Source organism: Ranitomeya variabilis, chromosome 5 (genome assembly GCF_051348905.1).
Source record: "Ranitomeya variabilis isolate aRanVar5 chromosome 5, aRanVar5.hap1, whole genome shotgun sequence".
NCBI classification, from domain to species: Eukaryota; Metazoa; Chordata; class Amphibia; order Anura; family Dendrobatidae; genus Ranitomeya; species Ranitomeya variabilis.
Window position 1 is genome coordinate 270,666,425 of NC_135236.1, and position 17,703 is coordinate 270,684,127.

Below are 17,703 nucleotides of genomic sequence, written 5' to 3' on the forward strand. Positions count from 1 at the left end.
GCCGTGGAGCGTACCTAACTCTCCCTAGACGCCTCTTCACAGCCTAAGAGCTAACTACCCCTAAAGATAGAAATAGAGCCTAACCTTGCCTCAAGAGAAATTCCCCCAAGGTAAAGGCAGCCCCCCACATATATTGACTGTGAGTTAAGAGGAAAGTCACAAACACAGGAATGAAACAGGTTTTAGCAAAGGAGGCCAGACTTCACTAAACAGTCAGAGGATAGAAAAGGGAACTATGCGGTCAGCACAAAAGACTACAAAAAACCACGCAGAGTAAGCAAAAGGACTCCCCACACCGACTCACGGTGTGGAGGTGCCACTCTGCACCCCAGAGCTTCCAGCTAGCAAGGGAATATCATGATAGCAAGCTGGACTAGAAATTAGCAGTACTAAGAAATATATTCAGGAAGCAGTAACAACAAATGAACTAGCAAAGACTTAGCTTCTGCTGGAGTAGACAGGTCCTCAGAGAAGTCCAAGAGAGATCTGAACCAATACTGATACATTGACAGCTGGCATGAAGTAACGATCTGAGTAGAGTTAAATAGAGAAGCCAGCCTAACAGTAAACGAGGTCAGCTGAGAAAGCAAACCTCAGAGACCAGCAGTTCCGCTCAAAGCTACCAGAGGGAGTCCAAGAGCAGAACTAACCAAAGTACCATTCATGACCACAGGAGGGAGTCCGAGAACGGAATTCACAACAATACGGTATATAAATGGCTTGTACAATAAATGTGGTGAAAATCTGTGCTATACTGACTCCTGTCATAAAACAAGGGTGGACTCCATAAATCTTTAAAGGGAACCTGTCAGCATAATTGTGCTCAGTAACCTACAGACATGGTCAGGTCAGCACCATTATACTGATTAAAATGATACCTTGGTTGATGAAATCCGTCTTGTGGTTGTTGTTTAATCTTTCTTTTCAGTTTTGAGTTAATGATATCGTGCTCCGGGGAGGCTTGTGGGGGAGTCTTCATATGGTGCTCTGCTTAGCTATTCATACTGATGGCTTATCACAGGTCACTGACCCCTATTTTACATACTAAATATTATATATATTGGAAAAAAAATCACCTTCAGCAGGTTGGCACCTGCACTGCAGCATGATCGCATGTATAATATGCATTTATTTTATTTGCTGGTATAAATAAATTCAGAAAAAAAAAAAATGTCTCAACATGGCGCCGACATGAGAAAAAATTGTCTCCATCAAGATGGTGCTGCCGGCGCCTGCGCAGTATCATCTATCAGATTGCCAATAGAATTTTTTTTTTCAGAAAATAAAGATTAAACAACAACCACAAGACTGATTTCATCAACCAAGGTATCATTTTAATCAGTATAATGGTGCCGACCTGACACTGTGTGTAGGTTACTGAGCACAGTCCTGCTGACAGGTTCCCTTTAAAAGACAAAAAGAGGTACACTATCCAGAGGTGACAAGACCTCTTAACCATGTGAACTGTGAATCTATGGAAAGCCTATCTCCAGGGGCTGGTCACAAAGGGAACAGGTAAAGGTGTGGCCAAGGAATCCGATATTTATGACCTATCCTCAATATAGGCAAAACAGGCTGGAGTCGGATGTAAACATTGAATGGAGCTGAACAGCACAGAACAATGTGATGGACAATCAGTACTGTGCAAAAGCTGTAGGCTGCAGGTGTGGTGTGGGAAAAGGTGGAGAATAAATGCTGAACTGGACAAATGCTTGAAAAAAAAGTGTTAATAGCTTATTTTTATCAATAAACAAAATGCAAAGTGAATGAACAAAAGAGAAAGTCTAAATCAAATCAATATTTAGATTGATCATCATAATCATCAGGGATTTTGAAGGATTAGGCTATGTCCCCATAATGAGTACTTGGGGAGTTTTCACATTGCAGATTTTTTGCAGCGTTTCTATGCTTGTTAGTTAAATTAAGTTATTTCCGGGTTTTTTTTTCATTGCGTTTTTTAGTGAATTTTTGTTCACACATTTTTGATGCTACATTTTTTGTCTCTTTTTGGTATGCCATGTTTTAAATATAGCTTTGACTAACCTTCGTTGATATCATCATGTGTGGCTTACATGTGTTTTTAATGCGTTTTCACAGTGGAAAAGTACTAAAAAGATGTTCATTTTTTTATTGCAATTCTACAGGAAAAATCAGACCGTAAAACTCAGCATACTCACATTTTGAGGATTTAAAACAAGCACCGCAGGTCAGTTTACGCTGAGTAAATAAAAATGCACAGTGGACCTGACATTTCTATAAATCCCATCCACCTTGATGGATCTGTAAGGCTAAGTTCACACTAGGTGTTTTTGCTGCTTTTTTTTACTTTTTTTTTATGCGAATTTTCAGCTGCGTCTTACAGTACCAGCTATGTCTATGAGATTTCAGAGATCTTATGCACACACATTGTTTTTTTGTAGTATTTTGTGCTTTTTATGGTTTTTGGACATAGAGCATGTCACTTCTTTCAACGCTTTTCAACCATTAAAAGCAATGAGTGATGAAAAAAATGCTGACAAAATGAAAAAAAGCACATTCAGCAGTATATGAAACCCATTTATTTTTGTGATTTTTCCAGGTTTACCATCTTGTCTTGGTCATCTACAGTAAGATGACTGTTTGGATTAGTACTTTCATTAAATTAGTGATGCATACAAAGTAAACATTGGCTTACAAAGGTGTGAAATCGAATAATTCCTGTGGATGACCGAGGTGTGAGATTGCATGATGTGTGAGAAACTCAATGGCTGAGCAAAGTGTGAAAGTTAAACAGTAACGGAAAAAACTTCAAGGTTAGTCAGCTCACCTGACAGGGTGTGTGGAGCATGGAGGTCCTCATAGGAATGAAGCCAGAGCAGCTGCAGCATGAACATCCGAAAGGAAGGAGGAATTCAGCAGGAAACGTGTAAATGCTTTTAAAACTTCCAAGTTTTGAAAAATATTTACCAGTTTAATTTATAAGATAAGTTTCCTTGCTGAATTCCTCCTTCCTTTCTAAAGTTAAACAGTGTCCTACCAACTCAATGCATTGCCAGGGTCTTAGGAAAATTACTCCAGACCAATTCACCTCCCCCAGCTGTTACATTTGTATGTGTATTTTTTCATGATATGTCTTGTATTGGTGACCTGTGTTCATGCTTCTGTGGTGGAAGCAAAGCTGAACTTTGGGATCCTGAAAACGTACCAAAAATCCGCACGAAAACATAGGATCCTGAAAAATGTACCAAAAATTTGCACCAAAACATGCGCTTTTGACGCCGTTTCATTTCTGCCAAGAGTGCAGGTTTTGCTGCAGAAAAAAACCGCAGCAAAAACGCCTAGTGTGAACTTAGCTTAAGGCTATGTGCCCACGCTGCAGAATGTAAGTAGAATTTTCCTCATCAAAACCGGACTCCCTTCCCAGGTTTTTCTAGCATTTTTTTCACGTTTTTATTGCGTTTTTCATGCGTTTTTTTTTCCATGCGTCCCAATACAATTATATAGCGGCAAAATTACAGCGATTCTGCAAAATTAATGAAGATGCTGCGTTTTTTCCCGCAATGCAATTCCGCTGCGGAAAAAAACGCATCATGGGCACAACAATGCGGAATTCCAAATTTTCCATTTGCATTTCCACAGCAGAAAAAACGCTTAAAAAGGTAACGTGGGCACATAGCCTAAGACATCATTTTTATATGTAGGTAGAAACAGTCATTAAGTGAAACAGAAACAGTTGTGCAGGAGGCTTAAGTGAGGAACAGTAATACTCTGCTACAAGCGGGATGTTGTGGAAGACAGTTTAATGTCACACTTTATACAACGATGGCAAGACTGAGCACAGCAACAAGTCACAAGGTAGCTATACTGCATCAGTAAGGTCTCTCCCAGCCAAAGATTTCAAAGCATACTGGGAATTCAATTTGTGCTGTTCAAGCTGTTTTGATAAGGCACCAAGAAATGGGCAACATTGATGACCATAGAAGCATAGAGCAGCCAAGAAAACTTAGTGCATCAGATGAAGGACACATCATGCTTACTTCCCTTTTAAAAAGGAAGATCTCCAGAAGTGCCATCAGTTAAATACTGCAAGCTATATCTATCTATTGTTCACCGAACTCTGGCCCAAAGTGGTTTTTATTAACTGATGAGTCAAAATGTGAAATATTTGGCTGTAACAGCAGGCTGTTTGTTCGCCTGCTATTGATGGTGGCGGTTCCATACAAGTGTGGGGCTGCATTTCACCAAATGGAGTTGGGAATTGGGTCAAGTTTAAATGGAAGCTGTCAGGTAATTCATGCTTCCCAACTGTGAGCAGCATAAATAAAATCCTGGATGTATGATTGCAGCCAGGGATATTATACTCTGAAATGATCTGGCGTTTCAGAGAAAACATACTTTAAAAATTCATTCAGGGACCATAGCCAGAGACAAGACTAGTGCGGCTCCTCCCTTAGCCGGCTCTTACCAGCACCACTGCAGGTGATGGACAGGTCTCTCTATGTACACAGGACAAGAGAAACATCAATCACCTGCAGCAAGGCTGGGAAATGCCGGCTGGGGACGGAGCTAGACCAGTCTAGTTTCCAGCTGTGATCCCGGGATGGATCTTTACAGCACATCTTCTCTGAACACTGGAGCATTTCAGAGAATAATAAACCTGGCTGTAATCATGCAGCATGATTCGCTTGACAGGTTAGCTTTAATGGTGTCCTCAATGCTGAGAAACCCAGGTAAATACTTATTCATCATGTAATACCATCAGGAAAGCTATTGACTTCAATTTTTTTTACACCGGGATCACAACCCCAAACAGGAGAAGACAGAAGGATTTGCACAAGCTAACATCCACAGAAGATTTGTGGTTAGTTATCCAAGATGTTTGGAAAAACATTCCTGCCGAATTTCTTCAAATACTGTGTGCAAATGTACTGTAGCGTAGCGCCTACTACGTGTCTTGGGGGACACTCACTTGGCATGAGATTAACGCACTCAGGCACGGTTTTCTTATAAAACAGAGTCTTTTAGGTTTATTTTGCACAACATAAAGCACATCCTCAGGAACTTGGTAACAGCTTGAACACCATCAGGACATATCCAACTTCACCACAGTTCGTCTCTGACTCCGGTCAGCATAAGACACGGACCCCTTTCCGTTACCTGTTGGCAACCTTCAGAGGTTCCTGGACACCTCTTGGCCTCAGATGTGCCCCATACACAATGTCTCTCTCTTCTATCCCCGGTTAGCATAACACGGATCCCTTTCTGTTACCTGTTGGTGCCGCACAGGTTCTCGGATCCCTCTTCTTTCCAGAGGTATCCCACAAACAGCAGTTCTCACTGACCCCGGTCAGTATTGCCCATGGTTATCAGACCGTTCCACACACTGGCATGTGCTAGGTCCAGAGCCCTGCCATGTGCTCTTCAGGAATCCTATTCTCCAGGACTTTCAACACAGGCTTCCAGGACCTTCCGTCATAGACCATTCAGGTCCACACTCCAAGACCATGTGACCAGCCCTCAGTCACATTATATAGTACTAACCACTCCCACAGGTGGGAGTGTGGATGTGTGGCTAGTTTGTCCCGCCCATCTCACACAACTAGCCTAGTAAGTCTCCCTTGCAACTATACAAACTCTTGAGGGACTACAGGTCCCAGAACAACAACATTGCATCAGACTTACCACGCAGACTTCCTCTGCGACACATATCGGCCATTCACAACACTGCCGGACTTTGTCTCATCAGAATTATGCCTCCAAGTGCATCTTGCCGCGCACACACAGCACCCCCTGGCTGTAACATTGGTCACTACACCACAGTACCCAGAAGAGTTGTTATTGATTGAAGGCAAAGGATGGTCACACCAAATAAAGATTAGTTTTAGATTTTCTTTTGTTTGTTCACTTTGAATTCTGTTCTTTGTTAAAAATAAACTATTAACCTTTTAATTTACTTTGCAGCATTTACTCCACACCTATCGGAAATTTTTGCACAGTACGGTATTTCTTTTTTTTTAAATGGATCATATAACTATATGAGGCTACATGCAGCCATTGCTAGGAGGCCAGAAGCATAAGGCAAACTGTGGTATTACATTCTCTTAAAAGTGGACCTTCCACCAGATTCCATAATACAAGCATGTAGGCTATAGGTTGAACTTGATGGACTTATGTTTACCTTTTACACTTTAAAAACCATGAAACTACAACATACATACATTATAATGTAATAGTTATTAAATTAATTGATTTGACTTGATGAGGCTGCTGTACTTGCTTTGAAAATCAATGTCAGTATGGCTGTAAAATCCTGACATTAAAAGGAACTTGTTAGTTCTTTCATGAATCAGAGACTAACTTCTTCATTGTAAACATCTATGGTTTACTCTGAAATGCTACAATATTTTAGAGAAAGACATAGTTGAGGTGACGAGTCCAAGAGGCAGGTCCCTGAAGTCTCCCCACCCTATTTGCTAGAATGACAGGTTTACCTATGTGTGTGTGTTTAGGGGGCGATAAGTCCATTTAGCAAATCAGGCGGGGAGAACCCAGCAGGAATCTGCCTAACCAACTTGTCTCTGACCATGCTCTCAACTGAAAAGTTGCCGGATTTCATTGTAAACCATAGATGTTGAGCATGCAGGAATAGATCTCAGATTCCTCCTGCCCATAGTTGAGGCGGCATTAATTATTGGGCCAGTTCCCTTTAAAATTAGCAAGTAAAAAGCGAAGCCTCTCATGAATCAAATTGTACTAAGTTTCCACTCACACAGTCTGACAGCTTCTACTGAGCAGTGTGACAACTCAACGGTGGGGAAGATGGGCAATGAGGAGCTGTCACACAGTCTAGGAGGGCATAGATTGAGGTTAACCTTTTCAATGGACGTAATCAGCCATTCTGAAGTCAATTTTAAAAATAAGTACACCAACCTCATCATGACTAAGAGATCTACTTAATAATGAATGCAATCTGTACTGTCAAATCTGGTAACAGATCAGCTTTTAAATTTGTTATTTTTTGTTCCTTGTTTGTAGACAAACAAAAGAAATTGAAAAAATAAATACATTACTCAAATTTTATATTAAAAAGTGTACTTTAGGACAAACTCTCAAACTTCTGCTATAGGAGACAGCGGCTATGATACTTAAAGATCACACAGACCTGTGGAGATATGCACATTAATTACACAATACACTGTACCTTTCCATCACATCATAAATAGGTATATATATGCAGATTTGTATACAGTTAGAGGACCAAAAGTGTGGTTTTATTTCACTCATATTCATATAAAGACAAAGGACCCCAAGTCATTATCCAGAATACATATAAAAGGAACATATGAAATGCAGGCTGGCTTGTGGAGAATGCATCCCATAGAAGGCCATCTGTTACTAAATATAAAATAAAGACAGTAGGAAGGAAAAAAGCATTGCAGTGGGCACTGTCATAGAAAGGATGGAGGATATTTATGTAGAAAAAGCATTTATTGGTAAAAACAACGCGTTTCGAAATTGGTCTCATTTCATCCTCAAAATGAAATTTTGAAATGAGTTACTCTAACTAATAAATGCTTTTTCTATATAAATATCCTCCATCCTTTCTATGACAGTGTCCACCGCGACACTTGTTTTTCTCCTTACCGCCCTTATTTTATATTTATGAGCCTGTTTTCTGGCTGAGAGGGTGGAGCAGCAGTCTGCGTGTTGGATCACCACCCGTCACCAGAGTTGTGCGTGCAGCTGCAAAACTTCCCCAGGTGCGCAACTCCAATGGTTTTCCTTTTTCCTGTTGCCATCAGGACTTCGCTGTAGAGCACCCCTGCTTTGTCTCTTAGATATGTTACTAAATACACACCGCCAAGATTAACACATAGTCAAGGCTCTGCCATAAACACTTCAGGGGTGGGACTTCAGAAACACATGCTCCTCAGGAGTGGTGAGCATCCCTTGATATAACCACTTCAGAAGCAAGGGCCTCCTCAAAATGGACATTTTTGCACCGTATCTTACAACATCTCTGTAATATATACTGTAGGTCATCCAAAAACACTGGCATTTATCATTTAATTGCATTTAAGTCTCTCTTTAATAAGTCTGCATTTATGATTTATAATTTTCATGCATTAAACTTGAGATTCATCTTATAGCAGGATCTAATAGTTACGGTATGTGTCATTGTGGCAAACGCTTCCAGTTGTGTTGCATTTTTTTTATGCAGTTTGGCGCATCGAACAAGGCAATCACTGTTTTCAGTCTATAAGTGCACTTCATGAGCTCCCTGAACTAAGAAATGAGTCTTGCACTCACCCTTCACTCTCTCCCCTCTGTTGAGTTGGATCTCTCCAGGTCCTTGTGGTTCGTATGACTTCACTGCTATAAATGTTCTTCCAGGTACCGCGCTGTACAGTTTTCTTTTGGGCCCCCGAGGGCCGGTACTCCTTGTATCCAGGGGCCCTGGGCTGTAAACAAACACATAGGTGATGGTGCTGAGTGGACGTGGGCGTGCCATGTGGGTGGCCAGTAGCTCACAACTTCTCCAAACTTTCACTGACATCTCAACTTTGTGGGTGGGTGGTACCCCTCCACACTTGTCATGGGGGCCCAAACCACCATACTGGGACACAGACACTTCCCCAATTTCATAATGTTCATAAACCCCTTTCAAACCTCTCTCTCCAAACTACTACCCCCACCTTATTGAGGGCTACTTTGCTCTCCACTTGTCCTTAAATCACCTCTCCCCTCCACCCAGCCCACCAAATTCAAAGCGAAATAAAAAAAGGCATTTTTTGGGGAAAAAAAGCAATAAGCTAAGGAAGGCGTTTGGTAAATAAGATGGTTGGAGGAAACAAGATTAAACTGAGAAAGGGATGAAAAAAGGATACAAAAGGGTGGTTCAGAGATATAGTGAGTCAGAATGATGGGGAGTAGCAATCCAAAGGAGAGAGGAAAGGGCAGAGGAGGAGCAATAACGAGGAATGGACGGGAAATAAATGAAGATATGGGGAGATGAGCAAGATAGGAACACAAGAAGATAAACATAAGGAGCTAGGGAGATGGAAGGACTGTCAAAAGGATTGGATGGAGAAGAAGCTGAGGGAAAGCACGGCTGTCTGCAGTTCTCCCTGTTCTTTTGCCGTTTCAGTTAAACTGTCAGCAGCAGAGGAGGGGGAGAGTGAGGAGGGAGGACAGAGGGAGGAGAAGGGGGGGTTGTCCATTCATGCTTCTCTCTCCCCCCAGGATTCTACAATCTCCGGACCTGCTCACCCCCCCCCCCCCCCCCCCCCCCGCCCCACACTCACCAATCTTCACCTTGATCAATAGACAGCCCTTCATCGTCTATCACTGGTGCTATCTCTCTGGCCTCTCTTTCACTTCTTTTCCTCCCTGATTAACCTCTCACAGCTTCTTCCTCCCCCTCTACTCTATTCCTTACCCAATCTCTCATTTTCGAAGCTCCATGTAGATAGGATCCAAATTTTTCTTGACCAGTTTCATTCTTCCTTTAGTACTTCTCATTGACTCCCTCTTGGAATATGTACTGTTTATTCCTCTTACATACCTTTTTTCCTCATCCCCTGCTTTGCACAACCTGTTCACTTATCAACCTCTAGTGACATTCCTGTGTCTTTTCTTCCTATGTTCCATTTGTATCTTCATCCTCATTTCTTCCCAATGTCAATGTTTCTTCGCAGTGATACAACCATGCTTTCACACTGACTTCTCCTGCCTTACAGATATCTTAACCATTGTTTTTATTCCCTCTCAAACAATATTTGTCCCTTCTCTCTTCCCCTCACTCTTCCCCCTCCCTCCCTCTGACTTTCGCTCCTTCTCCCTCCTCTCTCGGCTGCCTGACAGATTTTGAATTACTGCAGAGAGAGTGTGATGGGAGCTGAATATTAATGCAAAAATGTGTGACAGAAAGAGACTGCTCCTAAACAGAGAGACCACTCCATATTAGACCGAGTCAATGTTTGCACATGCAGGCTTCACTAGCAGGCATGGCAGACAGTGACTTCTTCATATGATGGAAGGAATACGAGGCTGCTCCTGACTGGAAGCCTCACAGTATGTGCATGTCCTAATGAGATAATGGAGGGCAGTAGAGGCATGCAGCTTAGGAGGCCAAGCTTTATGCCTAGGTGAAGTGACATTACCTAGACAATGCAGGTCACATAAGCCGCTGTTGTCACCATACTGTATACATTCTCAAGAAATTCTGCTCATTCATAAGAATAAAACATGCAGGCCCCCAAAAGGGAGACGGATAAAAAGTCAGAAATATTTGAACTTTTAAAAGGTCAAAGATGAAAAGTAGGCGAGAAATTGTCATTTACAGTTCTGAGAAAAATAAATGGCAATGTCATGATATACACAATCCGCCTTTAAAACGTATTAGTCAGTCCAGCATGGGGTTCTGCTATACAAAATACACAGGAGCCAGTGCTATAGACAGTAGATTATGGATTTGCTAATAAAAAGACCTACTAAGCCATAATAATACGCTTTCCTGGACAATAGGAGCTGGCTAGCTAACGGGGTAACATTCTTTGCACCAAATGCAGATATTTCCCAAATAGTATTTCAATATTTGTATACTTATAATATTGATGTTCAAGTAGTTTATGAACCTCAGAGGCTTATCTACGAGAATACGAAAAAGTAAAGAAAGAAGGAAAATCACATTACATATAAATTCCTAAATACAATTAATTAGAACATTACTTAGTTTGCCTAGGGAGGCAATCACTATAGTACATTATAATAGCAGCTGACTTGTTACATTGACCAAAACATGCCCTAGAATGCTACTTAGGGTCCCTTTCCACTTGCGAGGAAAACGGACGCGTGCAATCCGATAAAAAATCGGATTGCACTCGGACCAATGTTAGTTAATAGGTGTCTTTTGATTTGCGATTTTTTTCTCAGCCGAAATCGGACTGAGAAAAATCTGGATCGGCTGAGAAAAAAATCGCAGCATGCTGCGTATTGCTGCGATTCTCGGACGAGACTCGCCAATGCAAGTCAATGGGTGCGAGAAAAAAATCGCACAGCACTCGCACCATGCGAGTTCTGTCCGATTTTTACGCACCGGTGTCCTTTGAAAAGCCGGTAATTCAGCGCGGTGTACAGTAAAATCACACTGACAGGTTAGAATAGACTAGATATATACACATAGAATGTGTCTATATACATATATATATGTCAGTGAGACACCTATATATGTATATTTATATTTAATGCAGCACTAGATAGCATTAAAGCCGCTAATTCAATTGCCGGCTTCTCATTTCTCCTGCACAAACCCGACAGGATATGAGACATGGTTTACATACAGTAAACCATCTCATATCCCCTTTTTTTTGCATATTCCACATTACTAATGTTAGTAGTGTGTATGTGCAAAATTTCAGCGCTGTAGCTGCTGAAATAAAGGGTTAAATGGCGGAAAAAATTGGCGTGGGCTCCCGCGCAATTTTCTCCGCCAGAGCGGTAAAGCCAGTGACTGAGGGCAGATATTAATAGCCAGGAGAGGGTCCATGGTTATTGGCCCCCCCGTGGCTAAAAACATCTGCCCCCAGCCACCCCAGAAAAGGCACATCTGGAAGATGCGCCTATTCTGGCACTTGGCCACTCTCTTCCCACTCCCTGTAGCGGTGGGATATGGGGTAATGAAGGGTTAATGCCACCTTGCTATTGTAAGGTGACATTAAGCCAGATTAATAATGGAGAGGCGTCAATTATGACACCTATCCATTATTAATCCAATTGTAGGAAAGGGTTAAAAAACACACACACACATGATTTAAAAGTAGTTTAATGAAATAAACACAGCGGTTGTTGTAATAATTTATTGTTCTCTCAATCCATCAGGAAACCCTCGCTTGGCAAAATAATAACCGCACAAGATACATACCTTCTGATGTCCGATCATGTCCCACGAGGTAATCCATCTGAAGGGGTTAACTAATATTACAGGCACGAGCTGCGATAAACCACTCACTGGTGCCTGTAATCCCCCGGGTGCTGAAAGGAAAGCAGGATCTGTACTTACATTGAGTCGCGGTGAGGCGCCCTCTGGTGGATGTTCTCATAAACTGCAGCCTGGGAACTTTTTCCCACGCTCCAGGTCATATGAGGACATCCACCAGGGGGCGCATCACCGCGACTGAAGGAAATGTAGGTCAATGACCTACATTTCATTCATTCGCCGGGGAATTACAGGCACGGAGCACACAGCTGCATTAGCAGGGCTCCTGCCTGTAATATTAGTTAACCCCTTCAGATGGATTACATCGTGGGACGTGATCTGACATCTGAGGGTATGTATCTTGTGCGTTTATTATGTTGCCAAGCGAGGGTGTTCCTGATGGATTGAGAGAGCAATAAATTATTACAACAACCGCTGTCTTTATTTCATTAAACTACTTTGTAATCATGTGTGTGTGTGTTTTTTAACCCTTTCCTACAATTGGATTAATAATGGATAGGTGTCATAATTGACGCCTCTCCATTATTAATCTGGCTTAATGTCACCTTACAATAGCAAGGTGGCATTAACCCTTCATTACCCCATATCCCACCGCTACAGGGAGTGGGAAGAGAGTGGCCAAGTGCCAGAATAGGCGCATCTTCCAGATGTGCCTTTTCTGGGGTGGCTGGGGGCAGATGTTTTTAGCCATGGGGGGGCCAATAACCATGGACCCTCTCCTGGCTATTAATATCTGCCCTCAGTCACTGGCTTTACCGCTCTGGCGGAGAAAATTGCGCGGGAGCCCACGCCAATTTTTTCCGCGAGTTAACCCTTAAATTTAATAGCTACAGCACCCAAATTTTGCACGTACACACTACTAACATTAGTAGTGTGGAATATGCAAAAAAAAGGGGATATGAGATGGTTTACTGTATGTAAACCATGTCTCATATCATGTCGGGTTTGTGAAGGAGAAATTAAAAGCCGGCAATTGAATTAGCGGCTTTTATGCTATCTAGCGCTGCATTAAATATAAATATACATATATAGGTGTCTCACTGACATATATATATGTATATATACCTATTCTATGTGTATATATCTACTCTATTCTAACCTGTCAGTGTGATTTTACTGTACACCGCGCTGAATTGCCGGCTTTTCAAAGGACACCGGTGCGTACAAATCGGACAGTAATACGGATGTCATACGGATGATGCGATTATAAAAAACGGATGATGCGATTAAAAATCGCATTGTACTCGCATGACACTCGCATGAAAATCGCATACGTTCCATCCGTTTTTTCGGTCCAGATTACGGACCGTTTTTTATCTCGCAAGTGGAAAGGGACCCTTACACAGGTGCCAATGAACATGTCCAATCAGGGCTGTGGAGTCGGAGTCGTGGCGTCGAAGCCCATTTTGGTGGAGTCGAAGCCCATTTTGGTGGAGTCGAAGCCCATTTTGGTGGAGTCAGAGTCGGACTCATGGAAACAGGTGTCGGAGGTTTGGCTTAGCGACTCCACAGCCCTACTAAAAGGTTCCATCCCCCTCCCTCATGCTAGCTTCAAAGAGGTATTCTCAAAAAGTCTATTAAGCAGCTAAAAAGCTCTGCAGTCTCCTTACGTCCTGGCTGCTTGGGGGAAAGGTGTGCTCCTCCTTGAGCAAAACTTCAGGTTAGAAGCTCTGTTCTGTTACTACACTTTAAGGCCATGTGCACACGTTCAGTATTTTTCGCGTTTTTTTCGCTATAAAAACGTGATAAAAACGCGAAAAAAACGCTAACATATGCCTCCCATTATTTTCAGTGTATTCCGCATTTTTTGTGCAAATGTAGCCTTTTTTTCCGCGAAAAAATCGCATCGTGGAAAAAAAAGCAACATGTTCATTAAAATGCGGAATTGCGGGGATTCCGCACACCTAGGAGTGCATTGATCTGCTTACTTCCCGCACGGGGCTGTGCACACCATGCGGGAAGTAAGCAGATTATGTGCGGTTGGTACCCAGGGTGGAGGAGAGGAGACTCTCCTCCACGGACTGGGCGCCATATAATTGGTCAAAAAAAAAGAATTAAAATAAAAAATAGTCATATACTCACCTTCGATGGCCTCCGGAGTCTTCCCGCCTCTCCGCTGCATGCTGCCGCTTCGGTTTCTATAGCTGGTGTGCAGTGAAGGACCTGCGATGACGTCGCGGTCTTGTGATTGGTCGAGACCGGTCATGTGACCGCTCACGTGACCGCGACGTCATGGAAGGTCCTGAACCACACCGGCATCTATAGGAACGGACGCCTGCAGGTGAGTATAAACATTTTTTTAATTTTTTTTATTATTTTTAAACATTCTATCTTTTACTATAGATGCTGCATAGGCAGCATCTATAGTAAAAAGATGGTCACACTTGTCAAACGCTATGTTTGACAAGTGTGACCAACCTGTCAGTCAGTTTTCCAAGCGATGCTACAGATCGCTTGGAAAACTTTAGCATTCTGCAAGCTAATTACGCTTGCAGAATGCTAAAAAAACGCAAAAAAAACGGAAAAAAAACGCAAAAAAAAAAAAATGCGGATTTCATGCAGAAAATTTCCGGTTTTCTTCAGGAAATTTCTGCAAGAAATCCGGACGTGTGCACATACCTAACAGTTTGTCAGTGTTTGTTCCGAGTGTACACTGTTATCATTATATTTACATATAGAGATAACAGAGCCTTAAGGTACCTTCACACGAAACGACGCTGCAGCGATAGCGACAACGATGCCGATCGCTGCAGCGTCGCTGTTTGATCGCTGGAGAGCTGTCACACAGACCGCTCTCCAGCGACCAACGATGCCGAGGTCCCCGGGTAACCAGGGTAAACATCGGGTTGCTAAGCGCAGGGCCGTGCTTAGTAACCCGATGTTTACCCTGGTTACCAGCGTAAAATGTAAAAAAAACAAACAGTACATACTTACATTCGCGTCCCCCGACGTCCGCTTCCTGCACTGACTGACTGACTGAGCGCCGGCAGTAGCAGGGCACAGCGGTGACGTCACCGCTGTGCTGTGCTTTCACTTTCACTTTGCGGCGCTCAGTCAGTGTGGGAAGCAGACGGCGGGGGATGCGAATGTAAGTATGTACTGTTTGTTTTTTTTACATTTTACATTGGTAACCAGGGTAAACATCGGGTTACTAAGCGCGGCCCTGCGCTTAGTAACCCGATGTTTACCCTGGTTACCAGTGTAAAATATCGCTGGTATCGTTGCTTTTGCTGTCAAACACAACGATACACGGCGATCGGACGACCAAATAAAGTTCTGAACTTTATTCAGCGACATCACAGCAGGATCCTGATCGCTGCTGCGTGTCAAACTAAACGATATCGCTAGCCAGGACGCTGCAACGTCACGGATCGCTAGCGATATCGTTACAAAGTCGTTTCGTGTGAAGGTACCTTAAGTAAAGCACATGGCTGCTCAGAAAAGTGAGAGCTGTGATTAAGGAGAACTGCTCTGGAAACTTTTGATGTGGAGGGCTGAAAATATAATTATGCAGGACTGATAATACACCTGTCAAGAGCTGAGAGAGTTGAGCAGCTAACTGCGGCATAGAGAACAATGTATTGGAAATAGATGACAGGGATGTTAGGAGTTAACTCTTCTGGAATTTTACTAATGTGTACACTCAGCCAAGGTCTGGAGGCCCAGCCACTTAGAAACAAGATAACTAACTAAAGCAATTTAATAACATGAGAATACCCATTTTATGGGTTGTCCACCCTTTTTGACATTTTTTTTATTTAAATGCATGTATTTTGAGCTAAGACATTTTAGCATTTGGGTATCATTAAAAATGTTACACATTTGGCCTTCCGCAGCTTCTGTTTTGCACTGTCTATTGTTGGCTGCAGAATCTGTCAGTCAGCCAGGTATGATGGCCAGACAGGGAGATATTATTAACTATTAGCTATTAACATTCTAGGACAGTTTCAGTCAGTGGGAGGAGACTATAGCCATTTTAATGTACTATAGTGATTGCCTCTCATCAAGTTTGATTTACTAATTAAAACTATTTATCGGCAATATCATTTTATTTTTATTTTCCTGTTCAGGGAGAACTTCTTTAATAGAATGGGTATAAACTTTAAAGTTTGATATTTTTAACTCAATCCCTGGACTGTATAGATTTTGTATACACATAACTTTTGAATTTCCTAATATTATAGTAAGACATTTTAAAGGTATTTTTACATAACTGTTGAATCTTTCCAAATATGGTCTCTACCCCTGATAAGACCATAGCTGCATTACCACAGTAATTTACAAGGAGGCTATCAACAGAAGGACATTTTGTAGGTCAATAACCTTGAGACAAGAACAAAACAATATGTTTTAAGACATATCTGAGTTGCCTTCCACCTACTAAAGTAATATCACATGGCTCATAACATGATTTTTTTTCTGCTATGGAAAGCACAACTGACTGCAAAACCCAAGCCTGCATGCTTAACATGCGTTCTTCAACCTTTATATAGAGGAATTTGTCATGGATGAGTAAGGTCCTGTTTACCTCTGTACCCAAGACTACGTCAAAGATTCCCTAGTTTGAAGGAAAAATACAGATGCATTTAAATTTCCCCATATCAAAACTGCTGCTAAATCAGACAGCCCACAGTGGAGTCTGTGGGTGTCCATTGTGTGATTGGTTCTACACAGCATACAGCTATTGTTGTAATAAAAAGTCCCATTGTGGTTGGGTAGAATGGTCGGTGCTTCTATCCATACACCTTCTTTGTGGGGATGGGTCGGAAAAGTATGTAATACTCATGACATGCCAATGCAAAACATGCAAATTGAGATTCTGATTTGGCTTTTATCGTAAGTCATATTGCAAGACTCGTTAAACGGTCGATAATGACTTGTAGGATCGCTACTTCCAACAGGTGGCGCTATAGAGATCAAGTCTTCTTCCTCTCTGAAGAGGCAATTTGCACAATGCAAAACATATAAGTGCAGATAGTATATAGTTTTAAACACTCTCCTTTGATTTAATTCTTCATCTGCAATAGATGAAATGTAGGGGATCTCTGCCTCTACATTATGCTGCTCTCAGATTAAATAGGAAAACCCTGCTGACAGATTCCCTATAATATAGTGCATATTGTATGCACTCATGTTAATCGCTCCACAGATTAATGACAACTCTGTAATAGTCATAAAATAAAGGACGTAATGCAAAAAACAGAAGTGCTTGTAAGAGTTGCTTAGAGTTATGAATAGTCCAATGTAGCACAGTAAAAAAAAATGCTTTCAAGCAGTGAGCGATAAGAGGCATGGAGAAACTCTAAAGCTGGTGTCACACGACTGTATATTGTCTATCATGACCAAAATACCCCCCAAAATAGAAGTGTTGAGCGGAGGAACTATTCTTGCGTGCTTTTATAGGGTGCAAACCTCCGCAGTAAGGCAGGGTTATCTATAGGGTGCATTGCTGAGGAGAGTATCCTCCTTTTCCTTCATCCCTCCTACTCTCTGCTCAATGCTGAGTACGGACATTATCTGTGACCCTTTGAGCGAATTAATATTGTTAGTCTGGGTTGAATGTGTAATCTTATTTTAATTATTGTTAATAAAGATCATCTTTTAGTTTGGGGATTATTTTGTTCATATTAGTGGCTCATGAATGTATTATTTTTACCCTGAGGAGGTATGATGTCAAAGGCTGAAAAGTTTGAAAAATACATCCCGATAAGAACATATTAACCCCT

At 41.9% G+C, this 17,703-nt stretch overlaps 1 protein-coding gene across 9 annotated transcripts in view; it reads right to left on the reverse strand.

The window, feature by feature from the left end:
* The window catches only part of SHANK3 (SH3 and multiple ankyrin repeat domains 3), a 521,647-nt gene that overhangs the window by 102,390 nt on the left and 401,554 nt on the right, over positions 1-17,703 (reverse strand). For all 9 annotated transcript variants that reach the window (XM_077264301.1, XM_077264298.1, XM_077264303.1 and 6 more), the window contains one exon: positions 8,290-8,441. In XM_077264301.1, the coding sequence (XP_077120416.1) occupies positions 8,290-8,441 (152 nt within the window). The remainder of the gene's footprint in view (positions 1-8,289; positions 8,442-17,703) is intronic.